The 17,213-nt window shown below is 39.0% G+C and overlaps 1 protein-coding gene across 1 annotated transcript; it reads left to right on the forward strand.

Moving 5' to 3' along the window:
- The first annotated feature begins 1,435 nt into the window (after nucleotides 1-1,435).
- On the forward strand, nucleotides 1,436-16,940 carry LOC136211088 (proteasome subunit alpha type-2-A-like). Its single transcript, XM_066002612.1, has 12 exons — nucleotides 1,436-1,673; nucleotides 2,817-2,863; nucleotides 2,974-3,050; nucleotides 3,408-3,472; nucleotides 3,571-3,617; nucleotides 3,964-4,039; nucleotides 12,829-12,896; nucleotides 13,143-13,212; nucleotides 13,672-13,757; nucleotides 14,391-14,453; nucleotides 15,154-15,219; nucleotides 16,643-16,940. The coding sequence occupies exons 2-12, from the start codon at nucleotides 2,823-2,825 to the stop codon at nucleotides 16,689-16,691; spliced, it is 708 nt and encodes a 235-aa protein (XP_065858684.1). The 5' UTR covers nucleotides 1,436-1,673; nucleotides 2,817-2,822; the 3' UTR covers nucleotides 16,692-16,940.
- The last annotated feature ends 273 nt before the right edge of the window (nucleotides 16,941-17,213 follow it).

Consider the following 17,213-nt stretch of genomic DNA (forward strand, 5'->3'; position numbering starts at 1 on the left):
GGAACAAATTTGGACCCAAATCCTCAACAAAAAGTCCTTTTGACGGACTCCAAACATCAGCAAGCGTGGATTTCATATAGGAGCTTTTAATAGGGCGGGTTGAGAGAAAGGAACCTACCAGACACCACGAGTTAGGTCGCCGCTGCGATTCGACTACATCCGGTTGAATGATCAGACCTGAGTTTGCTTCCTCTTCTAGAGTAATTGCGGCGCTTCTGTCTGTTAATTCTTCCATGAGCAAAATTGTATCAAGATGGAAGATGGGGTATAGGTTTAAAGAAAAGAATGGGGGAATCGGTGGAAGTAGAGCAAGAATTGTGTTGGTTGTTTATGGCGGCGGCGGCGAAGGATTTTGGGAAGGGTTTCTCGTCAAAAGCGAGGTATTCTAATATTCTTAGATATTAGAATTGAAAGTTAATATTTATTAATTCGACGAAATATTTTGATTTTTTTTGTCCAACCCGTAAAATAGACAATATCTTTCTTATTTTTTTTAACTTATAATCATATGTTTATGATCTATCACTAATGAACGATAAAATGACTCATATTGAAGTGTAAATGACAAGATTCATGACCGAAAAGACAGTATGATAAATTATTTCTAAAATTGACCCAACTTGACAACGTTAGGGATAAAATTGCTCTTGGCTGCCAACGTTAAAGGTAAAATTTCACTATTTTAGATATTAGGGGTAAAATTGCTCCTGATTATAGACGTTAGGGGTATTTTTGCACTTTATCACATGAAATTTAGTAGACCTGGCAATTATCGTGTTCGAGTCGTGTTCGTGTCGTGTCATTTCGGGTTTGTGTCATAAAAGAGTAAACCCAAACCCAACCCAAAAACTTTCGTGTCAAAGTCGTGTTAACCTGTTCGGGTTAGTGTCGATTTCGTGTCGTGTTTTCGGGTTACATGTAATTTTGTTATGCATATATATTAATAATAACTCTTAAAAATATAAAAAGATATGGTACTGTTTTTAAACGTTTTATATCATTTTTAGATTAGTATGTTAACAATAATTATCGAAAAGTTCGATAATATCGTGTTAGAGGGTCATGTAATGTGTTTATAACAATTTAGGAAATTCAAATCAATATTTGCAATTAATAATTATAATTTTATTATCTTTATTAATAAAGTGACATAAAAACACGAGAGAATATAACAATAATTTTCAATATCCGTGTCAATTTCGTGTTTTCGGGTTGACACGAAAATGACACGAAAATTAACGTGTCATTTCGTGTCGTGTCAACTTTCGTGTCGTTTCATAAAACCCTAAACACTAATACTAAAAAAACATGTCGTGTTCGTGTCGTGTCATCGGGTCGTGTGTCGCTTTGCCGGGTCTAAAATTTAGGTATCAGAGTATAAAAGTGATAAAGTCCAGGTACTATGTATGTAATGTACCCTGTACATATAACATATCGTATATACTGTCTCCCTCTGCAAGAAACCTTGTTAAAACCTTCCATTTGATTTTCGATTTGATCTTATAGATTGTTGATTTCTCTGTGCTACTTCACATTTCCAACCCTAACTTCTGTATCTTTGTGCTCTTTCTTTCCTCTCGCTCTCGACGATCGACCACGCTCAACTCCGGCGCAAAATCGTCTTGCTCCTCCGGCGAAAATCGTCTTGCCGCTGACTACTGAGACTGACTGAGGTATATGATGAATCTATACTTATTTGCCTTTATTTCTCTGCTAATTCTTTATTTCTCTGCTAATTTTTTGGTATGAAGCAGAAAATTAATTTGGTCTGTAATTGCTGGAGTAACTGATTGAAATTAGTAATTTTATCTGTGTGTATGCTCTCTGAATAGATGTGTAAGATTAATTAGCTGTATATAAGATTAATTAATCTCTATAGATGTGTAAGATTAATTAGCTGCTATGTTGCACGGAAACTTATACGGAAACGGAATGTACGCCGGGAAAAGTTATTTCTAAAACAATATAGCTAGGAAATGGTAATGAAACGGAACCGGAGAAGCTAGGGACAAAGAGTTTCTGTGCAACATAGATCATCTGTATAGATGTGTAAGTATGCTCTGTGTGTAAGTAGGGGTGAGCAATTTTGATGTAGCTAAAACAAGATTAGTGGTAAGAGTTGAGAATGAGAAACAATATGTGTAAGTATGCGTTCTTGTCACTAATTAGCTTTAATCATTTTTGTCTATTAGTATTTGGCTACATTATCTTTTGTCAATTCAATGTTTAGTTCCTGTAAACCAGACATTTAGTTCCTGTTGTAGGGAGTAGTTGATAATCTGAAGAGAGTAGAGCCTTTCTTTGTATGATCAATTTGAAGTATGTGTAATAAAATGTTGTTGAAGAAGGATCCATCGGGACTCCTGCATTCTTGTCATTCTTGTTTGTAGGACAATGACCCCCTAAACGTCCTGCTAATGTGGGGTTCATTGTTGGATCTATGTCTTGAGTTGCACTGAAATTTCTAATTCTATTTTCAAATAGAATTACTACCTTTTTGAGCAGGAGCTACTTGTTTTCTTGAGGTAAATTATTGAATAATGTCAAAGGAAAGGATGTCAAAGTAAATTATTGAATAATGTCAAAGTAAATTATTGAGGTAAATACAATACAATACAACAATCACTTGGTTGTTTTCTAATTAATTATTGTGACATTAAAAAAGAATTTAGATTTTGTATTCCAAAGTGTTTAATTATTTTGACATTAAAAAGAATTTAGATTTTGTATTGCAAAGAGTTTAATATATTGTTGATTTCTCAGTAGATAGATTGATTGTTTTGCTTTTAATTTTTGGGATTTTTTGACTTCTTTAGCGCATAATGGGAGATAGTCAATACTCGTTTTCCCTTACCACTTTCAGGTGCAACCTCGAATCACATTCTTTACATTATGCGCATTTTTATTACTTAATTCGATTTTGCCTTGTTTTTTATTTTATGTTTTCCATTTCCTCTTTTACACGAACTGCAGTCCATCTGGGAAGCTTGTTCAGATTGAACATGCCCTAACAGCTGTTGGATCGGGCCAAACATCTTTAGGGATTAAAGGTGATTTTACGCTTTCTGTTTCCCTTTTCTATTTGACTTCAAATCTCTTAAAAATGAAGTTGGAAGTTGCTTTGATGTGAAAGATGATAAGATAAGTTGTATGGACTGCTGTCTTGTTGAACTTTGGTCTTAATATTCAAGCAATTTCATTGACTGATAATGCAGTTGGATTTTTTTTTAGTTAGACTTAGTTGTCATCTTTAATGTGACTTGATAATATGATCTAATAAATTATGAATGGGAGCTGTAATTATTGCATATTCACGGCAACTTGAGAAGAATCCAAATTTGTTCCTATTGTTGTAGTATGGGTCTCTTCTGTATTGTCTATGACTGATATATAGTCAATTGTTGCAGCTGCTAATGGTGTTGTCATTGCGACAGAGAAGAAACTGCCATCTATTTTAGTGGATGAAGCATCTGTAAGTGACTTTCTTCTTATTTTTCTCAGTGTTATGTGGTTTAATTTTTCACCATTGTGTTGCCGTCTTATCATCTTGGGGCATATTTTTGACGGCAGGTTCAAAAGATTCAGTCATTGACTCCAAACATTGGAGTTGTTTATAGGTATGTTTTGAGGGAGGGTGAGAAACTTGAAAAGGGTTTGCAGTGTTTACGTTTTGATTAGTTCAAGTACCCCCGATAAAATGAAAAATACCTTGATGCTTCTTGTTGAGTGGAATTTATGGAATTAAGCATAAAATTAATAGCTTATGTTTAGCAATCTTTTATAGGACCTTATTGGATATTTTGAGTGTGATGTGAACAAAATAGGACAAATTTGGGTTTGGTCATATGTTAGTCCCTATCTCAGCGTTGTTCTCTGCATGCCAGTGACTGATTTTCACTCCTGTTCACCTTGCTCTATGAGTTAGTTTTAATTTAGCCCTCCACTATTTTTTGTTTTGGGCAGTGGCATGGGTCCTGATTTCAGAGTGCTGGTTCGAAAAAGCAGGAAGCAAGCAGAGCAATATCACGGGTTGTACAAAGTACTCTTTCAACTTCCATCATTTATATTCAATCAATCAATTTTTATGTCTGCGTTTGATTATTTGTGATTTTGTGTATAATGTATTTATAACTTATTCTTTGTTTTCTTTTATTTCTAATATCTTAATGCCTACAATATATGTTATTGGCATCTATAGTTACAAAACTATTGCAAATTATATAAAGAGAATGGCTGGTTCTTTGGAGATTGTAATTAATCCAAGTATGTAGTATGTGGTCCAGAATCAGGGAACAAATGAAGGATCCTTCAGTTCTTACCCGTCTGTTGTTATATTGTGCTTAGCCAACTTGAAAGTTCAATGAGCCGCTTGCCCATAACCTCATATTTTTACCTATTTTACAATCTTAACTATCATTATAACTGCATGCAATCTCCATTCTTGTTCTCTTTTCTTTTCTATTTCTTTTTTGTTTTTCTTTCAAATGTTTCTTTTCTTTTCTATTTCTTTTTTGTTTTCTTTCAAATGTTTATGACACTGATCCAGACATACAGTTAATTTTGGAGTTCCTGAGTTAAACATTATGCTGTTCTTTTTCTCTCTCTTTTTTTGGTGTCCAAATCTTATTTTGTTAAGTGCCCATGTTTTTGTAGTCTATGTTTGTAAAAAATGAGAACTTTTTTTTTTTCCAGTTGGATGAGATGACCAAAAAAGATATTTGGACTTGTAATATGGATTTAGATATAGATTCGATATGGACTAAGATGGAGCATAGTATAAGAGAAGTACCGAAGGAAGTTCTAGGGGAATCTAAAGGTAGCATGCCACCGGGTAAGAACACATCTTGGTGGACAGAAGAAGTTCGACAAGCAGTAAAGAGTAAGCGAGAATCCTATAAAATATTGGGGAAATGTAGGAGTGACGAGAACTACGAAAAATACAAAGAGGCTAAAAGGGAAGTAAAGAAGGTCATACGAGATGCTAGAGCAAAGGTGAATCGGGATCTGTATACAAGATTGGATACGAAAGAAGGGGAAAGAGACATATATAGAATTGCTCGGATGAGAGATAGGAAGACGCGAGATCTCGGAAAAGTTAAATGTGTGAAGGATGTGGACCAGAAAGTCCTAGTTGGAGATAAGGATATCAAGGAACGATGGAGGTCCTATTTTGATGACTTATTTAATGGAGATCGCAGACAAGATGTTGGAGATATAAGTATCCATCATGATATGATAAATCATGAATGCCTGCGGAGAATTCAAAAGGGTGAAGTCAAAATGACATTAAGTAAGATGAAATTGAAGAAAGCAGTAGGACCTGATGGCATCCTGATAGAGAGAGAGGTGCTAACGTTTTAGATGGGAATGGGGGTGATGACAGACCCAAAATATGGCACGTGTACAGCAGGAGAGGCAAAGGCACAAGAGGACAAAAGTCTAATTAGTTAGACAATTCTGTTAGTACCTTTTGGGGTTTGGTGAGCTGGCAAGTAAAAAGGGAAAATAGGGTATTTAGCATACGTGTTTGGGGAAGAGTGGGTATTGAGAATTTTGGGTATCTTTTCTGTTAGGCTGCTTATAGCAGAGGCTCTGCCATTGTGGTAGAGAAGGGGGATTGAGCCTGGGCTCAGTTCATTTATCTTTCTATCTTTGTTCATGTTCTTTAATTCTCTGTTCAAGTATTTTATCAATTAGAAATCTCTACTTCTTCTCTTTGTGTGTATTAATTGGTCTCTGTGAATTAGTGCTAACCTGTTTGGCAAGCTTTCTTATATCCAATCTCTATCAAATTGGTCCGACCTGCCGGATCCGGTAATGGGGAAGCCTACTGATGGAGCTCTTCAGGCAAGGATAGAGAATCAAGAGGAGATGATGGAATCATTTGAAACCCAGCTGCACAATCTAAGTAACTCTATTTCTTCCATTCAGCAATCAGTATCAGCTGAACATCAACAGAATGTGGAGAGGGACGCCAGAATCCAGTCTGATTTAGGTGAAATGAGGGAGATTCTCACTGGGATAGTCAAGCAGCTTGGGAAACGCCCTCAGGGAGACATGGAAGCAGAGTCTAAAGATACAGGCATCAGTAAACCCACGATGACTCAGTTCCAGACCGGCGAGACCCCGAGCCGCAATAACAACCAACATAACAAACAGGGTCCTCATCAATTTTACAACCCAGGAGAGATGGGTTTCACATTCCGGCCTAACCATTTCAAGGATTCTAATTTTGCCCTGCAGAAAGTGAAGTTGCCGATATTTTCCGGTCACGACCCTCGTGGCTGGATTACTAAGGCGGAGTTGTATTTCAGTGTTAACGATACCCCGTCCCACCGACGATTGGCCCATGCGCAGATGTGTATGGAAGGACCAGCCATCCATTGGTTTTCCATCTTGCTGGATTCACAACCTAGCATTCACTGGGAGCAATTCAAATTGGAGTTAATGGGTCAATTTAGTAGTGTTGTCCTCTATAATGCTCAGGAGGAGTTAGCAGCGCTGCGGCAAACAGGTTCTATCTCTGAATATATTGATGCTTTTGAACTAATTGCTTCCCAGAGAGGATTTTCTAGGTCTGTTCATCAATGGGTTGCGGAAGGAGATAAAAGGATGGGTTTGAATCATGAGACCGACAACCAGGGTAGACGCGATGAGATTGGCTAGAGATGTGGAGTTTTCCAATCTCGTCCCGACGGTAGAGCCGCCGCAGAAGAGTGCGATACAGTTTCATCGGGATGTATATCGGGGAAATTCTGGTCATGCGCATTCTAGTACATGGTATTCTCAACCATGTGCTGTGAACTATTTGGATAAAAGAAATGGGTCTGACCCGAAAACCCACGGGGGATCCAACCCTAACCCTAAAAACCCAGATCGCCAAATTACACAGGGGCCACAAAGGACTTTCGATCGATCCCACACAGATCGATATATCGGCTCGCGCGAAATGGAGGAACGCCGCCGGCGCGGACTGTGTTTTAAATGTGGCCTTAAATACAGCCCTCAACATCGCTGTACGGAAGGTAGCCTGCGATTAATTGTCATGGAGGAGGAAGAAATTGATGGAGAAGAGTCTGAACTTTTTGTGGATGCGCAGGAACCGACAGTTGAGGAAGGGGAATGTCGTATGTTGGAATTTAATGGGTTAACAGGAGCTTCCACTTCTGCGCTCCAGACTATCAAATTCAAAGGAGAATTACAGGGCATTCCGATTTTGTTGATGGTTGATTCCGGGGCAACGCACAATTTTGTCTCTACCCGTCTGGTTCAAGCTTTGGGTTTGTCTTGCGTTCCTATGGCTCCGATCAACATCCAATTGGGTGACGGCCACAAGTTACTTGTCAATCGTAAGTGTAGCATAATGCATTTAACTGTGGCTGATATGCAGTTTTCAATCGAAGCACTCGTATTTGATTTGGGGAGTCTTGATATGGTACTGGGGATGGCTTGGTTAAGTTCATTGGGTGTAGTAGTTCATGATTGGACCTCTAAATGGATGCAGTTTAATTACGAAGGCAAAGCAGTGAAGTTGCAAGGTTTGAATGATCAACAACAAATTTTTGGGTCGCTACACATGTGGTTAGCAGGTTCCATGGCTCCGTCTTTCAAGGCTGAAACAGCTCTTTCACTGGGCATGACTAGCAGTCAGGAACAGGAGATGTCAACCTTGTTACAACAGTTTGAGGAAGTCTTCCGGACCCCTCAGGGCTTACCTCCACATCGTCTCCATGACCATGCCATCAATTTGACGCCAAGTGCAGTACCCGTGAGTGTTCGACCATACCGGTATCCCCATGTTCAGAAAACAGAAATCCAGACACAGGTGACTGAGATGTTGCAACAGGGCATCATTCGCCTTAGTCAAAGCGCCTACTCTAGCCCCGTGCTCCTAGTTAAGAAGAAAGATGCTTCGTGGCGCTTGTGTATCGATTACTGCGAGTTGAACAAAGTGACGGTTCCGGATAAATATCCTATCCCAATTGTAGAGGAGTTGTTGGATGAATTATGTGGTACTCGGTTTTTCACTAAGATCGATCTTAAATCCGGTTTTCACCAGATACGAATGAGGGAGGGGGACGAGGAGAAGACTGCGTTTCGGACCCACAACGGTCACTACGAGTTTCTGGTAATGCCGTTCGGACTGACTAATGCCCCGTCTACATTTCAAAGTGCAATGAACGAAATCTTCCGCCCTTGGCTGCGACAGTTCGTCTTAGTTTTTTTTGACGATATTCTGGTTTATTCCCCCACATGGGAGTTACATCTGCAACATGTTTCTCTGGTGTTACAAACTTTGGCACACCACGAATTTAAGGCTAATCGGAAGAAATGCTCTTTTGGTCAGCAAGAGATGTACTTAGGCCATGTGGTTTCCGAACGGGGTGTGGCTATGGATCCGAATAAGGTCAGTGCCGTTCAACAATGGCCGACTCCACAGAATGTGAAGGGAATTCGGGGTTTTTTGGGGCTGACGGGCTATTATCGAAAATTCATTAAAGACTACGGCATCATCGCCCGACCCCTTACTGATCTTACCAAAAAGGATAACTTCGGTTGGAACGAACATGCTCAATTGGCCTTCGACACTCTCAAATCCAAGCTTAGTACTGCCCCGGTCTTGGCTCTCCCTGATTTTTCTAAACAGTTCACTATCGATTGCGATGCATCGGGCATTGGAATTGGGGCCGTGTTAATGCAGTCTAAGCAGCCTATAGCCTATTTTAGCAAAGCTTTGTCGGAGCGCACACTGGCTAAGTCAACTTATGAGAAAGAGCTTATGGCCTTAGTGTTAGCTATCCAACATTGGCGACCCTACTTGCTAGGGCAGCGTTTCCTCGTACAGACTGATCATAAAAGTCTCCGCCACTTGCTCGAACAACGAATCACTACAGCTGATCAGCAAAATTGGCTAGCCAAATTGATGGGCTACCAATTCGATATACACTACAAACCGGGGCACACCAATGGGGCTGCTGACGCGCTATCTCGTCAGTTTGAGGGGGCTGACTGTATGACTTTAATTTCAAGTCCAATTTGGCCTGATGGGAAGCAATTATTAGAAGAAAGTCAGAGAGATGTTCGTCTACAATCTATTATTTCTGCTCTTCAGTCGGATCCTAACAGTAAACCGGGTTACCATGTAAAAAACGGAGTGTTATATCACAAGGGCAGATTGGTCATCTCCGCTTCATCTCACTGGATCCCGGTCCTCCTCAATGAATTTCACAGCACCCCAACAAGGGGACACTCCGGGTATTACCGTACTTACCGCCGCATCGCGGCTAGTCTCTATTGGGAGGGTATGGTCAAAACGATACAGCAGTTTGTCCAACAGTGTGACGCCTGCCAGCGGTATAAGACTTCCACGTTGGCTCCGGGTGGGTTGCTGCAGCCTTTACCCATTCCAGATGTTGTGTGGGCTGAGGTTTCCATGGATTTCGTTACCGGGTTGCCTAAATCGCGTGGTTTTGAGGCTGTGTTCGTAGTGGCGGACAGGCTGTCCAAATATAGTCATTTTGTCGCTCTCAAGCACCCCTATACGGCACGCACGATTGCTGAAATTTTTGTACGAGAGATTGTTCGTCTCCACGGGGTTCCTCATTCTATTGTAAGTGATCGCGATCCCCTCTTCATTAGTAAATTTTGGCAGGAGCTTTTTAAATTACAGGGCACAAGGCTACATTTTAGCTCTGCCTACCACCCTGAAACTGATGGCCAAACGGAGGTGATAAATAGATGCCTCGAGTCTTATTTACGCTGTTTCGCGGCGGAGCAACCCAAGTCGTGGTCCCATTGGTTAGCATGGGCAGAATATTGGTACAATACTACATACCATGTTTCCACGGGCACTACCCCTTTTGAGGTTGTTTATGGGCGCAACCTCCTACTGTTACTCAGTTTATCCCGGGCGAAATTAAAGTGGAAGCAGTGGCTCGGGAACTGCAGGATCGGGACGAAGCCTTACGCCAACTCAAACGCCATTTGTGGCATTCTCAACAACAGATGAAACTCTCGGCGGATAAGAAACGACGTTCAGTGGAGTTTACAGTGGGTGACTGGGTTTTCCTCAAGCTTCGCCCTCATTGCCAACAGTCTGTGGTTCGGCGTATCTGTCCTAAGCTCGCTCCTCGTTTTTACGGTCCGTATCAAATTGTGGCACGTGTCGGCAGCGTGGCATATCAGCTACAACTGCCTCCCTCTAGTAAAATTCACCCTGTTTTCCATGTCTCATTACTGAAACGTGCTGTGGGTCAACATCCTGTGGTTTCTTCGCTTCCCCCGGAATTGGAATTGGCCAGTCCTACCAGCCTGCTTCCTCATTCTATCTTGGCTAAACGTGTGGTACAGAAACATGGCGATACTATTACACAATGGCTTATCCAGTGGCAGAATCAGTCAGTTGACAGTGCTACTTGGGAGGATGCTTTTACCATCCAATCTGAATTTCCCACCATTAGTCTTGAGGACAAGACTGTTCTTCAAGACGGGGGTATTGATAGAGAGAGAGCTGCTAACGTTTTAGATGGGAATGGGGGTGATGACAGACCCAAAATATGGCACGTGTACAGCAGGAGAGGCAAAGGCACAAGAGGACAAAAGTCTAATTAGTTAGACAATTCTGTTAGTACCTTTTGGGGTTTGGTGAGCTGGCAAGTAAAAAGGGAAAATAGGGTATTTAGCATACGTGTTTGGGGAAGAGTGGGTATTGAGAATTTTGGGTATCTTTTCTGTTAGGCTGCTTATAGCAGAGGCTCTGCCATTGTGGTAGAGAAGGGGGATTGAGCCTGGGCTCAGTTCATTTATCTTTCTATCTTTGTTCATGTTCTTTAATTCTCTGTTCAAGTATTTTATCAATTAGAAATCTCTACTTCTTCTCTTTGTGTGTATTAATTGGTCTCTGTGAATTAGTGCTAACCTGTTTGGCAAGCTTTCTTATATCCAATCTCTATCAAATTGGTCCGACCTGCCGGATCCGGTAATGGGGAAGCCTACTGATGGAGCTCTTCAGGACAATGGTTGGGAGAAAGAGGAATCGAATGGTTGACGACGTTCTTCAACAAAATTTGGAGAAACAATAAGATGCTATTAGAATGGAGGAAAAGTATCTTAATCCCTTTGTATAAGAACAAAGGCGATGTCCAAGATTGTGCTAACTATCGGGGAATCAAATTAATGAGTCACACTATGAAAGTTTGGGAGCGAGTGATCGAACAAAGGCTAAGGAGGACGGTGAAGATCTCAGAAAACCAGTTTGGCTTTATGCCGGGAAGATCAACTATGGAAGCCATCCATCTAATGAGACAATTAATGGAGCACTATCGAAATAAGAAGAAAGATTTGCATATGGTTTTCATTGACTTGGAGAAAGCATATGATAAGGTACCAAGGGAAGTACTTTGGTGGGCCTTGATAAGGAAAGGCATTTCGCGGAAATATATTGACATCATAAAGGACATGTATGAGGGAGCATGCACGAGTGTACGTACTAGTGTTGGGAAGACTGAAGAGTTTCCTATTACGATTGGAGTGCATCAAGGTTCCGCACTAAGCCCATTTCTTTTTGCCATCGTTATGGATGAACTAACAAGTTCACTTCAAGATGGTATACCATGGTGCATGCTGTTTGCAGATGATATTGTGTTGGTTGATGAGACGAAAGAAGGAGTGGAGAGGAAGTTGGAACTATGGAGACAAACTCTAGAATCTAGAGGCTTTAAGTTGAGCCGAAGTAAGACAGAATATTTGGAGTGTAAGTTTAGCGACCATAGGAGTAGGGAGGCAGGGACAATCACCCTAGATGGGAGAGTTGTTCAGGCCTCGGATTGCTTCCGGTATTTAGGATCTATTATCCAAACGGATGGAGAAGTAGATGGAGATGTTGCTCATAGGATTAAAGCTGGTTGGTCGAAGTGGAAGAGTGCTACGGGTTTCCTTTGTGACCCCGGCATGCCTAATAGATTGAAGGGAAAATTCTACCGGACGGCAATTAGACCAGCATTGTTATATGGTACGGAGTGTTGGGCAGTGAAACACTGCCACATCCATAAGATGTCGGTGGCGGAGATGCGTATGTTGAGATGGATGTGTGGTCATACGAGAAAGGATCGGGTGAGTAATGAAATAATTAGGACAAAAGTAGGGGTCACATCTATTGAGAATAAAATGAGAGAAAACCGACTAAGGTGGTTTGGCCATGTGAGACGTAGAGCGCTTGATGCGCCGGTTAGGAGAACCGAAGAGTGGTGAGGGGTAGGGGAAGACCTAAGCAAAAACTTGAAGGAGGGTGATCGAGAGTGATATGAGTTTACTGGGAATTGAGGAAAATATGGTAGTGGATAGGACGGAGTGGAGGGAGCGAATTTGTGTCGCTGACACGACTTGATTTCACGGTTTTATATGATGGTTCATGTTAGCCGACCCCGAATCATTTCGGGACTAAGGCTCTGTTGTTGTTGTGGATAAATTCAATTCATTAATTTTTTTTTAATCAGCTTATGCTATTAGGCTGGCTTTCATAATAACACTATCATTTTTTAACTCTGATTTTGAGGATAATGAGCCCTTGAATTTTTGTCCCTTTTCATTTGCTCGCCTTAGTTTCTTTTTTACCTTATTTATCTCAATATTTACAGTTTACTGCTTTCCGTTTTTATTGACATTTTTTTTTCTTTCTCCTTTAAACATAATATCACCATCATATATTGCGTGTTTCAGTAGTGTTTGTTGCTTGCGATTCAGTATCTCATTATTTTTTTCTTCAGTTTTCTATTTTGGAAACCCTGCCATGCAATGTGATGCCATGATTTCATGTTTGTTGTTCTGCAGGAACCGATCCCTGTTACGCAACTTGTAAGGGAAACTGCTGCTGTCATGCAGGAGTTCACTCAATCTGGGTAATAATCACTTCTTTTATTACATGATTTTCCAATTCTTGGTAACAAAAAATTTACTGCTGTTAACTTTAATTTGATCTAATCCTGCTTTGAAGACAAATCTTAGAATCTTTTTCAGATACCTGGTTATGTTTGTGAAAAGCAAAAAGAGATTTATGGCAGACTGCCAACTTTTGTGTATTCTGCAAGTTAAAAGTTCTTTTATTTTTTTCGAAAAAAATATTGATGCTTCTTTTATTTTCTCAGTGGTGTTAGGCCTTTTGGTGTATCCCTGTTGGTTGCAGGGTATGATGACAAAGGTCCACAATTATATCAGGTATTTGCTCTCAGCATATTTGAGTTGTTCAAATTTTGGTTGTCATGTCATTTAACTTCAAGCTGGTATAGAGACTTGTTATGTGCACATGGTGGAATTCCCAGCATACATGATGCTTTGAAAATCATTCTGAGCCTATCTGTCAGAATTTGTTGGACTTGGAGGCTGTAATTAAGTCCCTATGATGTTTAATTGCCATTTACATAAAGAAACAACATAATACTTGGAGCAGGTTGTAATTGACTCTGGTTTAGACTTAATGAACCCGAGTAGGATGCTTTATTTGGAGAAGAATAAACGATTGGACCACTCTGCTTTAGAACTAGAAACGCCTGATTAAGGTCAAGCTATGGAAACTTCAAATTCTGTCATTTATTCTCTCTTATTGGACTTTGTGTACCTCAAACAACTGGAATTCTGATTTTTATCACTTCCGATATATATTATATTTTGCTGTAGGTGGATCCATCAGGTTCATATTTCTCCTGGAAAGCTTCAGCTATGGGGAAAAATGTTTCTAATGCAAAGACATTTCTTGAGAAGAGGTGAGATGATATACTTTAGCATATTTCTTGGGCCAACATTGCAATAGATGATGTTGATCCACTTTCCAAACAACTTTTGAATGTCATTTGTGATTTCAATGGAGCAAATATCTATTGTGATGGCATAGAGTTATTTGGACATTGTGCAAAAATACCCTTAACGTGTATCATCAGGAGCAATTTTACCCCTAATTTATAAAATGGTGCAATTTTACCCCTAACGTTGATAGCCAAGAACAATTTTACCCCTAACGTTGACAAGTTGGGTCAATTTTAGAAATAATTCATCAAATTGTGTTTTCGGTCATGAATCTTGTCACCTACACTTCATATGTGCCGTCTTTTGTATGAGTTGGACAAATACGATTCAAATATTTGGCTGAATTTATTAAATATTAGTCTCCAATTTTCTATTATTAAATCACAAAAAATATGACAGAATAAGGAACAAAATATCCGTGTTTTATAATAATGTTAAAATTGCATCATTTTAGACCTTAGGGGTAAAATTGTTCCTAGGGGTATTTTGCACCTTATCCCTAGAGTTATTAGTTTTCTATATTTTCACTTAGTTATGTGCACAGCTATAAAGTTTGAAGGAGTCCATGTTCATGTATTATTTATTAACCACAGGTATACAGATGATATGGAGCTCGATGATGCTGTTCATACTGCAATATTAACATTGAAAGAAGGGTAAGCATCTAATCTTTCTGATAATCCACCAGAGTCAGATCTTTTATTGTCTATTTCATAGAAACTTTGCATGAAGGTGCTATGGTTGACTGTTAGTATAGTAATCCTTTTTCTTCTTTCAATGGATGTCAGTTCATAGAATAGAATGGAGAAAAAAAATCCAGGAAGTCTGCTCGGTTTTGGACCTCCTTATTGGATAAATTACATCAATGGCCCCTGAACTATAGTGCTACTAACATTATGGCCCCTAAACTTCATTTCTTGACATAAATCTTTGAACTTTACTTTCTGTCACATTAAAGTCCAAATAAACAATAAATAATTCATTAAAAGATTAACGAAATGATGAGGAAAAGTAGGTATTTAAATTTGATCATAACTTTTTGGTGACATGGATAAAAAAGAGTCAATGATGTAATCAAAATTGTCCAAGTCATCATTTCGTTTATTTTTTTACGGCTTTTTGTTGATTTGGACTTTAATGTTACCGAATGTAAAGTTCAAGGATTTTTTATGTCAAGAACTGAAGTTTATAGCCAGAAGCTGAACAAGTAGTTCTATTTGCTTCATGTTTGTTAAGCATGTTAACAGCCTATGCTAAGTTCTCTACATAGGGATTGTGTTTGTGCGAGCGAACTGCAAAGTTTGGGTCTTTACCTGTTTATATAACAGTAGCCTCTCTTCCTGCATCTTATTGTAGGTTTGAAGGACAAATCTCAGGCAAAAACATTGAGATTGGCATAATCAACGCTGACAAAAAATTCAGGTGAGTTAGCACGGCATATATACTTTAATAACCGGCTTCCCCAATATCTCAGTAGTGTTTGAAAAGAAAAAAATGTTTAATTTCTTAGGGGTGTCAAAACCTAGGAAGCACCGAAACTTCTAGGAGGTTAACATATGAGTGTCGGACACTCCGGACACTCGGCCGACACTCCAAATAAGTGTCCTCTCTTTTTTTTCTTTTTTGAACACGAGGACACTTTGGGAGCACTTCTTTGGGAACACGGCGTCTGAGTTGATTAAGTAGAATAAGGTTTTTCTTAATGATTTTACAAAAAAGGAGAGTTGATAAAAGGGCGGCCCGGTGCATTAGGTGTCCCCGCTTAAGCGAGGGTCCGGGTAGGGGTCCCACCACAAGGGTGTACTAGGGGCAAGCCTTTCCCTGCCAAGATTTTGGCAAGAGGCCTCTCCTAAGACTCGAACCTGTGACCTCTCAGTCACATCAACCGCCCCTTTTTTTGGTAGTTTAAATAGTTTGAAGAATTAAATGTCTATTTTTTGATGAATTAATGAGTTATTATGGATGTTTTAGGGTTTATAATGATATAAATATAAATTTGGCATGTCCCTGTCGCACCAGTGTCTCATATTTTAAAATTGCCGTTTGCCGCACCCATACCCGTGGCGGTGCTTTCTAGGTCAAAACTGTTTATCATTGTCATAATTGTGTTATGTATCTATGTATTTCACATGATTATATACGGATATAAATGGCACAAAAATGATAATCGTGTTAAACGGGATGTTTCTGTTGTCATGTAAAAATTCAGGTGAGTCTGTCAATTTCATTCAGTTCCCCCTAAACAAACTAAGAACCAAAAAATAGACAATATTTCTCAATTATGTTTCACTTGATATGTTGGCTATTCTGTCCATTTTTGTCCTTCCATGCTGGAATGGCTTGATATATGACAATGTTTTCTGGCCTAGATGTGCTTATAGAATAAAGTGTTGATTAAATGTAACAAATATGATTGCTATTTTTACGCAACTTTGATTAAAAACGTATAGTATTCCTACAGAATTTTGGTCATTCACCGTTAGGTCTAGGCTTATTAAATCTAAGCCTCAGGATGTTTTGAATTTCCGCTACAGGATTTAAATAAGTTTAGATCTAACGGTGAATGACCCATTTAGTCATTCGGGGTCCATGCGAACATTACCCAGTATTATTCCTGTTATACTTTAATAACTGGCTTGCCCAATATCTCAATGTTCGAAAAGAAAAAAATATTTAATTTCTTAGGGGTGTCAAAACGGTTTATCACTATCATAATCGAGTTAGTATTTCACATGATTATATAGGGGATACAAATGGCACAAAAATGATAATCGTGTTAAACAGGTTGTTTCTGTTATCGTCCCTATAATTTCTTACGTATTGTTATTCGATTGTTCTATGGCAGGGTACTATCTCCAGCTGAAATTGATGATTACTTGGCTGAGGTGGAATAACTCATTCATGTTTTGCTGTAGCTTGAAAGAACTATCAACTTCGTTTTTCTCATGTTGGTAGTGAACTTTTAACTTGATTAAAGATCATACATTTAACTCGAGAGCTTAATTCGGGCTTAATCTGGAAAATTAAATGATTAGGGGTTTCACCTTTAAAATCGTGAAAGTTTAGATGTTTAATCATACGTTTTTCGGTTTAATGCGCATATGGTCACTCAATTATTGGTAATGTTTTATTATTCATAAGAAGTTTTATTTTATTTTAGGCTAAATGCATCAGAGCACCCTTGAACTTTTTCCAAAAGTTTGATTGACCTTTCAAAGTGTCTCGTTAGTCTCTTAAACTTGTTCAAAATAATCTATTGACCACTTGAATTTGTTTAAAATGATATATTGGTATTTTGAATACATTGATCAATTAGTTCCTTTTAACTTATTTAAAGTGGTATATTTCAATTTGTCTAAATTTGTTAAAAAAATTCAAAACAAATTCAAAACTTGGAAAAATAAAGGTTTAATTTG

The sequence above is a fragment of the Euphorbia lathyris genome, chromosome 1, assembly GCF_963576675.1.
Source record: "Euphorbia lathyris chromosome 1, ddEupLath1.1, whole genome shotgun sequence".
NCBI classification, from domain to species: domain Eukaryota; kingdom Viridiplantae; phylum Streptophyta; class Magnoliopsida; order Malpighiales; family Euphorbiaceae; genus Euphorbia; species Euphorbia lathyris.

Bases quoted from the DNA above. Each gene is read 5' to 3' on its own strand.
- LOC136211088 (XM_066002612.1), top strand. From the start codon at position 2,823: ATGGGAGATAGTCAATACTCGTTTTCCCTTACCACTTTCAG. The intron at 13,758-14,390 runs GTGAGATGATAT...TATTAACCACAG, and splicing joins AAGACATTTCTTGAGAAGAG to GTATACAGATGATATGGAGC. The intron at 15,220-16,642 runs GTGAGTTAGCAC...GTTCTATGGCAG, and splicing joins AACGCTGACAAAAAATTCAG to GGTACTATCTCCAGCTGAAA.